Here is a 13,831-nt window from a genome sequence, read left to right on the forward strand (position 1 = left end):
TTTTCCTCTGGCTTTACCCAGAAACAGACCCCCAGCAGACTGCACACTGTGTTGGTCCAATGCTTAATTGCCTTCGCGGGCAGTCTGACCTTTCTGATCACTGAACCAGGCCTTTATGTTACTCAGTGCACCATCCAGACGTATTTGATTCAGTAACAAGTAGCTCAGATGTAACTCTCTGACCATTGGCCATGAGAAGCTCACGGTTCTCAGAAGTGACACCGAATCTGTATCAAAAGCCCGGAGTTATCTGCATTGACCTCTGCTTCCCAGATCCGGGTCTTCTGAAAGCACACCTTTCAAATCCATCATGTTTTCTTCTAATATTTGTTTTGCTTAGTTATGGATACCATTCCCGGCCACCCTTTCCTTGATTTAGGGGAAAGTGAGAAGAGTGTTACGGGAAGTAATTTTATGACTTGGAAGGATACTTAGGAAAATATTCTAGTTCAATAAATACACAGATTCCAAACATGCCGGCTATTTCTTACAGAGTATTTATGTTTATGTTTTTGGAGAACTATCGGTGAATTCAAAGCAGCCTTCCAAACTTTTTCACCTGAAATTAGTAATGAGCTTTGGTTATTTTTCCCTGTGGATTGGGATGGTTTCAGTTCCAGTTTCTTTTTATACCTTCTAATAAATGGTCTGTTATGCTGCCCAATTTAAGATAGATTTGTGGGTGGATAGATGCAGAGTGAGAAAGGAAAAGAAATCAGAGATAATTTTCCACTGAAAGGCCACAGTCGTTTTATATAGCTTTTGAAATAGATTTGAAATTAACCTATAAAAAAAGCAATAAATGTCTGAAAAAATTACAGCAATATGGATGTGTACTGTGGGAAATTTCTCTAAGCAGTTGGTCCAATGTTTCCTTGTCCTCCCCAGCTGCTCCTGACTCAGATGATGTTGCTCTGTATGTTGGCATTGTGATAGCTGTGATAGTTTGCCTGGCCATTTCTGTAGTGGTGGCCCTATTTGTGTATCGCAAGAACCATCGCGACTTTGAGTCTGATATTATTGACTCCTCGGCACTCAATGGAGGCTTTCAGCCCGTGAACATCAAGGCAGCGAGACAAGGTCAGTTGACATTGCACTTCACACCTGCAATTTACGCATGTCAGCAGCATCCCTGGGTGGTGTCAGAATCAGCGACCTTCAGGTCATGTCGTTCAGCTCAAACATAAGCTCCATGAAGACACGGATTTGGGTCTGTTTTATTCATTATTCTGTTGACCTCATTCCTATAACAAACCAGAGGTGGCAAGATGAAAAAATCTTTTTTTTTTTTTTCTTAACAGGTTTCTTTGTCATACTTTTAAACTTTCACTTTAAAAAAGCACAGAGATTGGTTGACTGATTTCTTACATCTCCTTTTTTTTTTTTTTTTTTTTTTTTTTTGCCTCTTGACAAAACACCTTGCATTGACATGAATAAAGTGGTGTACAGATGGATGACCTCAAATCCAGTACAGACAAGGGAAACTATTTACCAAGTCACTGAGTTGGGATCACTGTCTTCGAATCCAGTCTGTTGACTTAGGAACAATGAGTAGACTTGAAAGCAAAATTTAGAATGAACTTGTCTTTTTGTTTGTAGCCAATAATAAACTGGATCACAGTAATCTAATTGCCCTGTTTCTAACAGAACCTTAGAGTCTTTCCATCTCTAATATTGACTGAGTTCGTTTGTTTTTGGCTCAGAAGGTCTCAGGGGAGCCTGACTAAATAGAAGTTGCCTGAATGGAGAATGCAAATGGACTTCCTTTCTCTTTCTGACTCAGATCTCCTGGTGGTACCCCCAGACCTCACATCGGCCGCAGCCATGTACAGAGGACCTGTCTATGCTTTGCATGATGTCTCAGACAAAATCCCAATGACTAACTCTCCAATTCTGGATCCACTGCCCAACCTGAAAATCAAAGTCTACAACACCTCAGGTGCAGTCACCCCCCAAGATGACCTCTCTGAGTTCGCATCAAAGCTGTCTCCTCAGATGACCCAGTCCTTGTTGGAGAATGAGGCCCTCAGTGTGAAGAATCAGAGTCTAGCGAGGCAGACTGACCCGTCCTGTACTGCGTTTGGCACCTTCAACTCTCTGGGGGGTCACCTCATTGTTCCTAATTCAGGTAATTCCTAGATATTTAAGTTACACAGCTCTTGAAAACGTATTTTTGTACCCAAATCTTTTTCGTTTGTTTGTTCTCACGAGGCATGAAAAGTTAGTTGTAGCCTAATCTAACCCAAATCCATTTTTGATGTAAATCAACAATACTTCAGACAAAATCAGCCAAACCATTCATCTTTCTCCAACCAACTCTGAAAACACTTCCTCTAGAAGTATTATACTCACAACTTTCTGCCAAGGTGTAATTTAGAACTGTCATTGACCTTCTTTTTAATAGAGCTTCAGAAGGCAATGGCAAGCGAGAAGTGCTCACTGTTGTCATCACACTTTAAAAGGACAAATTAATTAGAAAACATATTAGTTGGGTCGCTTCCAATTTACTGTAGGAAGCAGTACTTCAGAATACTAATTTTTAGATCAGAGGACATCATGGTAGACATCAAATCTTTATCTATTAACTCTTTATTACACAGTCTTTAACCTCAAGGTATTTGTGAGGTACCCATGCCCACCTCTGATGTATCTGTCTGGAATCACAACCTTATTATGTGTAGTATATACTTTTTTCAGCTTATCATTTAGTTATCTGCTTCTAGAAAATAAGTATCATAAAGGTCTTACAAGGTGAATTTATGTTAGTGACTGATAATGTTTGATTAAATTCTAATATTTTTTAATCAGTAAGGAGTTTGTGTCTATTGGTCCTAAGAGGGTTAATGGATTCCTCTGTGAGTCTATCTTAGCTCTTTTGGACAAGACTAAGTATTTTACAAATACAGCAAAAAGGAACAATTTGATTGACCTAAAGTCCTCATACGGCATACACAAATAATATAATGTGTAAATAGCCATATGCCAAGTTCTGTATAGAACCAGTGGATCTTCAGATCTGAATATGAACTTGTCTTTGATTCTTTCTCTTATTCAGTCCCCCATTTCAATGCCTTGCCAATTTGTCACACCATCCCTTTAAAAGTATATTTTAATAAATTAAAACCCTTAATGGAATATCATTTTTCCTTTTATCTATACATTTTACATAGCTGAGATCATATATTATATATGTTTTTTCACCTTTTTCTCTTTAATTCTCATGCTAATGTATGCTCCTTGAAATCATGACTTAAAATACATTTTTTAAAAGTTTATCAAATAAATAGATCAAAATATACTCTCTGGTTCCTTTATTGCTTGAACATGATATTACTCTCAAGGCAGGTTTTTTTTTTTTTCATGATATTCACTGGATTCTACATTTCCTTCCCATTTCTACACCTGTCACTTTTTCATATATGAATTATTATAAAGGCTTCTTAAGTAGAAAGGAGGAAGATAACATGTAGTAAACACTTTCTGTGTACTAGGCAGTGGTAATTTACATATATTATTTTACAACAAGTTTCCTAACCTGTGTTAGGCCTTACTCTCACTACTTTACATTCACGGTTTTATTTCATTCCTAAAACATAATGGTACATTTTATTGTTTCCCATTAGAAAACATAAAAATACCAAGGGTTGGTAGGCTCATGTGTGGCCTTCCTGCGTCCACTCTGTGCCTCAGCAAACAAACCATTCTATACCCTAGATGCCATCCCGCTTCCCACAGCACCACAGCTCTGATGTTAACTTTCCTTCTCAAGAAGGCCAAGACTCAACATTTTCAACCAGTCACACAAAGGCCTTTGAATAACTGTTCCTCCTTCACTCTCCAGTCTTTATTCTTGAGACTTTCCAACATGGTCGGGCAAGTTTCCTTATTGCCCTCTGCTCATTTGGCATATTCCATTTCCTCGCTAATGAAATTATAAGTTACTCAAAGACAGGAACACTGTCTTTTACTTCTTGGCATTCCCCGTTCTGCCAAACAGTATACTCGCCATGGTGCTCCATAAATTTTTAATGAGCTGAAAAGAAACCCCATTTATTGGAATAAAATCATGGAGACAAGTATCTTCAGGTTGCTGCCCACCCTGAATTATTCTTTGTGATGACGCTGCGTGAGGCGGGCCTCTTCTTACAGTGTGTCCTCGGACAGCCATCATTGGCGTCTCCTAGCAGCTTATGAGAAGTACAAATTCTCTACGCCCCCTGAGTCAGAAACCCTGAATGTGGGTCCTAGTGATCTGGGTTTGAGCAAGCCTCCAGGTAATTCTGATATAAGCTCAAATTGCCAAGCAGCTGCTGTAGGCCCTGTTAATTTAGAACAAGCTTGACCCCCACCCCCTACAAAATGGTATCAGTTAGCAACTACGTAAAAACTTGCTTGGCCTGCTGTGACTAAAAACTAGCAGTTGTCTGATCATTTCCTAGAGTTGTCCATGATGAAAGAAGTTCTTCACCAGTTATTATTCTGTTATGGCAAAACACTGATGCTAACCAGATATTTCAGAAATCAATGCTTTTTGATATCATGGATGTTACAATTTCCCTGACTTTGAATTTTGCGGGGATTTTTTTTCTTAAATTAGAAAGGATGCATCATTACAGCTGTTTGAAATTTGAAGAGCGGTTGTTGGTTTTCCCCTCGTTTTACAAGGAAAACAACAGTGGAACCATCTGTCTATTCCTTAAATAAAACAAGAGTCTAAAAAATGACATCATTCCTTTGAGTAATTCCATAACAGTTCAGAGGGAGCTGTGGTAACAAACAAGGCCAATAAGGAAGGAAGGCAGGGCAGCTTTGAATATTTACGTGTCTTTAGAGAAAAAGCAGGCTTGTGGCTACATGATCACAAACTCTCCTCATTCCCTTTCACTTGCTTCAAAGGCATTCTGTGAAGTTTCCTTTTGATTCATAGGTCTTATGTGACTGCTTTTCTCTTTTGCTATTCAGGAGTAAGCTTGCTGATTCCCGCTGGGGCCATTCCCCAAGGGAGAGTCTACGAAATGTATGTGACTGTACACAGGAAAGAAAATATGAGGTAAATATGCTTTTTCTGGTGCGCTTGACTTTATCAATGTCTGACCTGGAGGAGAATTGTGCAATCAAAAGAACAAAAACCCAACATATTTTTGTCTTGAGTGCCCTGCTTCCAACATACCCTTTTTCTCCTAGACCTCTAAAAGGTCAGCTTCTCTTTATCTTTGAAGCTTCAGACACTTTTGCAGATCTTGAGCATGAGCCAAGGGCCAGAGACCTTTTCTCAAGTGGACATGGGGCCATTATAGCTGCAAAAAAAAAAAAAAAAGGCCAGAAATGTGATCCATAGATCGTCTAGAGAGATACGTGAGTAGACACAGAGACATCAGCTTCATGTGGCCTGACTCAGGAATCCAGCCCTTTCCCATTATAGGGTCAAAGGCCACAGAGATTAGACAACCCCTTAACCTCTGACCTCCCACCCCCACATCAGCCTGGTACTTTATCCTCACCTGCGGCTTCTTCTTTTCGTGACTCCCCCTAGCTTAAGTGTTATCAACCTCCTTCTTGTGTTCGGCACTTAGAAATTCCGTATCGAGCCTTTCTAAAGGGATCTAGGGTTGATTAAAGCTAGATTGGATCATGAGGCTTTGTTTTGGTTGTGTCCTAATCATAAAGATGAGGTGATTTTAAGTAAAAATAACAAAGGGGTTTAGAAGTCCTAAATACGATTTTCTGTCTGTCCTCTGACAATCTAGCAAATGGTCTCTCTTGGTTAGTTCCCACATAAAACGCGTGCACTAAATAGTGCTTGAAAGGCCTGATGGATTAAGGCTTCTGAAGTACACTGAGATCTTAAAATAAAAGACGTTGTTGAAATGAAAATCCTTACATGTAATTATCATTGTTTTTCCCAAGGGGAAAGGCATCGGCTCTTCGGTCCTGAGCTGCACATACAAAGCCTGAGTGACAAATGTCGAACTGGGTTACCATTATAATGCATTACAACCTTCTGTCTTCCCTCTCTCATCCTCAGAAAAACATCCATTTTTAGTCTTGTTCTTCAAAAGCCGAAAAGCTCTTTTATCATGCTCTCGGGTGGAGATATTGGCATTTATAATCTGCAGGACCCAGAACATTTTTTTTCCTCAGGTGGTCTCCTTTCACCTAGACAAACACTAGCCTAAGAAAATGGCAAAGTTCCTTGAGCCTTATTCATGCCTTAAATTTGAGCAACAGAAAATTACTATAAGGCTCGTATTTACTCACATCAAATATTCATTTTCTTCATTCCCAAAGCAAAGTAACATTCACAGGCCCACAGCACGCCCTTCTTTTGCTGCAGGAGAAATGAAGAGCGGCAATCTCTAAGATCCCTGTATCTACATTCTGTCTTCTTCCTCCTGTCCAAAGTCAAGGTTGGCACCACGTTCATCTATCCCTCGAGGCCTTTGTCAACATGGACACTTTATTGAAAGAGAAATGAGGATTGGCGTGTGCTTTATGCTGAGAAGCAGGGGAGTGTTCGTGTCTCTTACTTTCTGTCTGACCACCACCATCAAGCCTGCCCGGGCTGCTCTAGGGCGTGCTGAAGCTTAAGTGTGTGTGCATTCACGTGCCTTGTAGGGTTTTCCCTCCCATGACATAGCCAGCACCCTGGCCAGAATAATGGCGCATTTTAGATGAAAGAAAGAGAAAACAAAAAATTAGTAAAGCTAGACACTTCTGCTTTGAGGTTCCTCTGCCTTTGACTCTAAAGAAAAGGAAACTATAAATCACCTCTCGCCACCCCCGCCACCTGAACTTAGGTACAGAGGGAATTACTCTGTTGAACTCGGTGCACATCAGAGAAGTTCTGTTTATAAAAATGAAGCTAGAGAAACCCCGGAGATCTCAGAAAGAAAATACACACAAGAGACCATGAATCAAGGCACAAACACAGGAAGATCCCATGACAAATAATGAGAAAGTCCTCTCTTCACTTCTTTTGTGTTGTGAACAAGATGCGTTTTTCTTGTAGAAGCACAGGGACAAGAATGTGTTTTAGGATATCTTAACAGCAGAAGGCATAATTCCATTTATTCACCCTACTTTTAATCTCATTTTTTTTCCTCACTACAACTCTGTGAGTTATGCTGAGTTCCAATTTAAAGATCAAAAAACTAGTGCCCCGGGGAAAACAAGTCACGAAGCCGAGCTTTCACAGTTAACAGATGAGGGAAGGCAGAATTCACAGCCAGGTGATCTCACCATGAAGCTCTTCCGCTCTCTCACAAGCCATCCATCCCTCCTTTGTAGACAGCACTGAGGCACACCGAGCCTCTGCTCCTTCCTTAGGGCATTCTTGAACATACTTTCTTTCTACTGCTCACTGAGGAGGACCTTTTCTATCATCACATGATCTGAGACAGAACTTCTAAGAGACGACATTGGGAGCACATCAGGAGATATGAATGGTACTTCAACTTACTCACAGGACAATTTTGATCATTTTTGTCCATTCTCTTTCTCTCCGATTCCCTTTATTGCATCCCAAACTGGGTGTTTTTCCAGCTGGCTGGAATCCAGCTGGTCATCTGCTGATGTGAACTGTCTAAAGGGAGGCGTGAACTTAATTACATGTGGCAGAGTGGATGTGACAAGGGGGCCTTATCATTACTGAATGTGCTCTAAGAGAGAGCCCTGAATGGCAGACTGAGCAGCCTAAATGAGCTGCAGAGATGGGACAAGCTGTCTCTGACAAGGGGCAAAGCCGTAAGGCCGTGCTCATGATTTCTACCTCTCCCGCTTTACAGATCTCGTGAGAGGCCGTGGAGCCTCTCTCTCCCCCGTGGATACAATTTCCATGATTAATGTCACTAATGTGGATCTTTTTGCCTTGTATGCAGTAGCATTTTAAAACAAAAACAAAGCAAAAAAAAAAAAAAAAAAAAAAAAGACCAAGTCTGTCTCAGACTGAAATTTTGCTCTTTGTCATTTCTTATTGAAAGATAATCTGAATTCAAAATACCAAGGTTAATTTTCCCTTTCTATGTGTTCTGTCCTCACTTAGCTATTTTCTCAAAAAGCCAGGAAATCAACTTAGACATTCCAAATAGAAAGGTAAATAGAATTTTTTGGTAAACTGTGGGGCCCACCATGAAAGGACTGTGAGCAGCTGAGTGATATGAGAATCACGGTGCATTTTAAAGATTGAACTGGTGAGGAAGGTAGGCTGGATGAGTTGGTGGAGGAAACAGGAAGACTCCCTGGAGGCTGGATGCCTGGCTGAGCTGTGAGGGGGTAGGGGAAGAAGCCAGGCCTGAGCCTGAGTCTGGAGGATGGAAAGTGAAATATGTTTCAGGAAAGAAAAAAAAAAAAGATTTCACCACTGGTTAGAAGTGTTGCAGAAAAGTGACAAAATACAATATGAATATGTAGAAACCCGGGGCACTGGGAAAATTGTGAGTGCAACTGGTTCAAGGAGGAAGGACAAATTCTGATTTTGATGTGGGTAGTGTGTGCGGATAGGGATCTGTGATTAATGCTGGAGATACAGTCCGGGAGTCACCAGGGTGTGGAGCCTCTGAGGGGGAAAAAAATGCAGAGGCAGAAAGAAGAGAACAGGGGAGAGATCTTTGGGAAACATTCCTATTTAAGGTTTGGGTGTGATGAGCCAAGCTAAACAGAACATGTAAGGATAAGGCAGATAAACACGGAGTTTGCATCTGGCATGGTAAGGAATACTGAGCAGCTCCTCAGTGAATGTTTCTGAATGAAAGAATGAATGATTGTAAGTGTTATGGAGAAAAAAATCAAAAGTAAAGAGAGTTTCAAGATGGTGAAGTGGTTGATACGGTTGACACAGGTATCATTAAAAGTAATGTAAAGAAAGAGAATAATGCAAGAAATCACTGGATTTGTCGGGGGCCGGACATTGGTGGCCTTTAGAATTTTTTCAAAGGATGAAATCCCGGTTGAGAAGGGTTCACGGTGTGAGTTAGTGGTGAGACAATGTAAACTGTTATATATAGGTGCTGAGGATAAATAATAAAACAGTATGTTAGGATAGAGGGCCAAAATTCTGTTATGTAAGTAATCGTATAGCAGAAAGTTTTCATTTCTTTAAGATGTTTTTGGAACTTGGTAAAATAATAGTTGACATTATTATTTCTTGGAGAAACTCAATGATATTCCCCTTTTGAGTCCTCAAGCTCTTATTTCAATGTACAGCTGTATGAAGGCTACAGGTATAGGGGGAGAAGAGTGGAGTCCAGGTATATTTAAATCTTATTCTCTCACTGTTCTCCACAGTGTTCACATACCGCAGTCCTACTTATAAAGAAATGGTTCAAGGTGATTTATGAAAACACAGTCTTTACAATGAGAGGAAAAAATGGTAAATAAGTGGATGAAAAAAATGAGAAAATGAGAAAAAATAAGATTTGAAAAGATAACAAAGTCAGGTGAGCAGTTAAAGTATAAAACATTTCGTGTGATTCCCAGTGTATTTCCTGGTACTAGGTCATGAATTTACTATTCCAAAGTTTTCAAGAGGGGAATGTGATAAGTTTCAAAATCCGTGTGTCCATGAGGAAAAATACGCCCAAAAGAAGTTCATGTATTTCTCCTTTCATTCCACATAAAGAAGATTTTTTCTTTGTTAATACAATGAACAACATCCTTAAAATAAAGACAGCAATGAGTTTTCATGGGGCTCCTTCTGTTAGTGTCCCTCCATGTTAGTAGATGGTATAAGGTCCAAGTATAAATACAGTAAAATAATTCCACAAGGATTCATCAGTTCAGTCAGAGCATAATACTTAGCTGTTCTGGCTTCATCTAGGGATAGATTCTGGCTTGTTTAGGGAAATGGCAAGCCCTTCAGAGCGGCTTCCATAATTTTTTTTTCCTCAATTGAGCTTTTGATAGCAAGTGAGTTAGATATTTCCTGTCAGATACCCAGAGTGCAAATATTTCAAGTTGCCAGTTATACACGAAACTGTGTGCTTCAAAAGGCAGCTAGAGTCTTGGGTGGGATTGTCATCCTGAGGGACCTGACAAAAGACATGTATGTTAATAGAAGGCATCTTGTCTCCACAGAGGTGGATGGAGACAGATTCTCTTCAAGAAGTAATGTTGAGCTTGTTCCAGTAAATAGGCCAAAAAAAAAAAAAGTCTCAAGGCCCTAAACCCAGATAAACCACCCAAAACACACCACTCTGTGAAAGAAACTAAATCACTTGTGCTTGAAATCTAGGTTTGCCTGTTACTAGTTTTGAGGCCGTAGGCAAGTATGTTAATATCTCTAGATTTCAGTTTCCTCTTCCTGAAAAAGAAGTACAATAAATACTTATCCTAATTCCCTTACAGGTGTGCCGTGAGCAGCAAATGCAATTGCTTTTATGAAAGTTTTGTAAATTATGCCCTTCTGTGTAGGAGAAGTTCTCCTCACTTGATAACAGCAAGCAAGGGATGAGAAAAATCTTTCTGACAGGAAACTCAAACTCCTCTCTGAGGGGCTTTGTCCCAGAGGCTTCAGAATCCACCCAGCATTTACCATATTATCCTCGCTGGGCATTGAAAAGCCTTGAAAACTTTAATTATTGTTCCTTACTGACTTTTGACTTAATTGCTGCTTCTGCAGCTGATTTTTGCTCTGTGTTCATTTCCATGTCATCTGCAGTTCATTTTGAGAGAATGTTCGCTGAAATATCTCAGGTAACACGTGTGACGTAAGGGGTGGAGCCCACTGCAAAATCATGAGTCAGGCTTATTTATATGTATTTTCTACTAGTTTTGTTCTGTGTATTTTATTATCCTCTCTTCATGTAAAGAAAGGAACTGTGGACTTAAACGTTCTGACCTTTGGTTTCACATAGTTAAATCTTTAATCTTCCCTAGGTCACTCCTTCCATATATGCTTGGAAATGTTTCCAATTTCAACGCTACTTCTTTCATCTTGAAAACAGAAAGATTCTTATCATTATTTCTTCTTTGTTTTTCATTCCCCATCACGAATTCCGCTTCACCACTTTCCTATTCATTACATTCTTGCACCTCAGTGGGTTAATAAATTCTTTTGACACCAACTGCCCCTTCCTTCCCTTGCTATCCCTCCTCCAAGAATGGTGCCCATCAATATTGCATGCCAGGGGTGTGCTTGGAGAGTACGGGTCTGACAGCTCCCCAGCCCAGCAGGGAGGCTGCTCCCTTCTGTTCCAACTCAATGATGAGAAGAACCCCTCCTCTTTCCGCCTCAAGCACCGGCTGCTAACAGCAGACTGAGAGACAGATGTTTCCAATCTGCAACTATATTGCAAGGACCACTTGAAATGGATTCCACTTAAATCTCCTTCCTTAAAAGTTTCATGCTCACTTCTCAATGTACACTTGTAACTGAAAGGTAAGAGTAGTGCTCACAAAAATGTAGTCACTGGTTATTTTTTTTTTTTCCATCATGGTAGGAAAAGTAGAATTAGCAAGAATAAGGCTACTGCTTAGGACAGATAGTATAATATTAACTATGCCACAGTGAGACCAAAACTTCACCCATGTACTAAGAGAATGAATTTCAGAGTAGAAGGAAGGAAGAAAAACTGGGTTAAAGGGAAATGAAAACTAAGGGGTAAAGGGGATGGTAAAGACTTCTTAATAATTGTATTATTCCAAAAAATACATTTATTCCAAAAAATACATTTCCAAGTACTTTGATAAGTTTAGATTTAATAAAACCGTGTCATTATTCATTCAGGATATAAAGATGGCAAAGACTAAAAGGAGATAAAAAGTATTTTTATTTTCTAAATAGGAAGAAAGAAAAGCCATAGGTTGGTGAGATCCTTGCAAAATTTTAGAATAAGAGGTAGCAGTGATAACCAAGTCTTACTAAGGAGAAAATATGTCAAAAGGATAATAATTGTCAAGAGCTAAGGACTCTCAAGGATTTTTCTTTACCATAGCTGCCACAGTTATGTGGATGTTGATAGATGACACAAGACTCCTGGGTCAGAGACAAAGGACAGTTTGTTACTCACAGCAGTAGCACAATCAAGAGTTTTACCATTTTTGTGCCAAGTCCCAACACCTCAGTTTCAAACCGGTGAAGCAGAGAAAATCACATGACATCTACCTACTCATTGGTTGTATTCCAGGAAGGACCTGTAGCTTAGAGAACTTGAGTTTTTTATAATAGGAAGTAGACATGTTTGCCATTTGCTGTAAAGATAAGTAGTATCTTTATCTTCCAAGGTGATTGCTATATAGTTGTCTTGAAAAGACATACAGAAACATGAAAGATCCATGGAGAATTGTCTTCCAAGTATATGTCTTCCAAATATGCACACGCAGATATATATATATATAACAGCTGCCATCATTCATTGAGTGTTAAATTAGGGTGAACTATAGATATAAGCTAACTTCTAGATTATTTAGTAGTTAATATATTAACCATAAACAAAGAAAAAAATCTTAGAGGAAAACCCTTCTTAAGTGACCATCACAATTATAAGGGAATTTGATATGTCACTATAATATCCATGTGAATGAAATGGAAAGATGTGAATCGGGCAATGTATCTTTTAACTGTATTATATTTGGCTAAACCAACAAATTCAGATTATTGATGTCAGACTGGAGAGAGTCTTCGAGTAGTATTTTTGAAAAGGTCTTTGCCATATTTTTGTACTACAATGCTATCAATGATTGGAACGAGACCATAAATGGCAGGCATTTTAGATTTATGGTGGCTAAAAGACTGGAATATTCGGCCAATATTTGGAAGAAAGACAGCATTAAGAAATAAATGACCTGGGGCGCCTGGGTGGCTCAGTGGGTTAAGCCGCTGCCTTCGGCTCAGGTCATGATCTCAGGGTCCTGGGATCGAGCCCCGCATCGGGCTCTCTGCTCAGCAGGGAGCCTGCTTCCTCCTCTCTCTCTGCCTGCCTCTCTGCCTGCTTGTGATCTCTCTCTGTCAAATAAATAAATAAAATCTTTAAAAAAAAAAAAGAAATAAATGACCTGAAATTTTCTCTGAAACTTAAGGTGAAATTAAATAGCTAAATACAAATTTCTGTACATAGGTTCAAAAACCATCACTGCAACTGCAAAACTATAGACTTAGCCTAAGAGCCTTTCATGTTAGGAATACACTGAGTGGTTAGCTTTAACAAATTACTTGACCTTCTTGGGATTTCATTGCCTCATTTTATAAAGGAGATGCTTAACCATATTATCTCCATCTTCCTATGTAACTGAAGCCTGCAATAATATTTATAAATAATTGCTTGACTGAGGATAATCTAAGGCAACAATTCGGTGAGGCATTTACACAACTACATATTCCAAATCAAGGAAAATAGTAGTCCTACTAGGCCGGCTATGTAAGCATAATATTCATTCCAGATGCATCAGTTTAGTGAAGACATTGGAATACTAACAGACATCTATATAAAAGTGAAGATAGAAATATGGGGAGATACCTGGAAACCATGCTTTTCTAGTTGAAGTTCAAAAATTGAGGCTATTTGGTCTGAAATAAAGAAGAGTTTTCAGAGGCATCATAACAATTTCTAAATATTTGAAAAGCTCTGATGCCAAAGTGGAGAGAAAGTAGGCCAAGGATATGTGAAGAGAAGTGTCAGGAAGGCAAATTGCATTTATCCTAAGAACTTTCTGTAGATTTGAATTCGTAATAGATGAGATGACCCTCAGTAGGAATGGAGTACAATTTTGAATGTGTTTGAAGCACTATCCATATGTCAGCATATTGTAGAGGGGCTCCTACTTTGAATGGACGGTGGTGCTTGCTGACCCCAGGGGCCCTGCCTCCTCTGGAACTCTGAGTTCGAGATTTCTTAGC

At 39.5% G+C, this 13,831-nt stretch overlaps 1 protein-coding gene across 2 annotated transcripts in view; it reads left to right on the forward strand.

Moving 5' to 3' along the window:
* LOC111155624 (unc-5 netrin receptor C) overlaps positions 1-13,831 on the forward strand; it is a 354,147-nt gene that overhangs the window by 310,121 nt on the left and 30,195 nt on the right. For both annotated transcript variants that reach the window (XM_022515897.1, XM_022515904.1), the window contains 3 exons: positions 889-1,080; positions 1,784-2,128; positions 4,963-5,050. In XM_022515897.1, coding sequence (XP_022371605.1) covers positions 889-1,080; positions 1,784-2,128; positions 4,963-5,050 — 625 coding nt within the window. The remainder of the gene's footprint in view (positions 1-888; positions 1,081-1,783; positions 2,129-4,962; positions 5,051-13,831) is intronic.

This window comes from Enhydra lutris, unplaced genomic scaffold, assembly GCF_002288905.1.
Source record: "Enhydra lutris kenyoni isolate GAN:26980312 unplaced genomic scaffold, ASM228890v2 scaffoldscaffold3, whole genome shotgun sequence".
NCBI classification, from domain to species: Eukaryota; Metazoa; Chordata; class Mammalia; order Carnivora; family Mustelidae; genus Enhydra; species Enhydra lutris.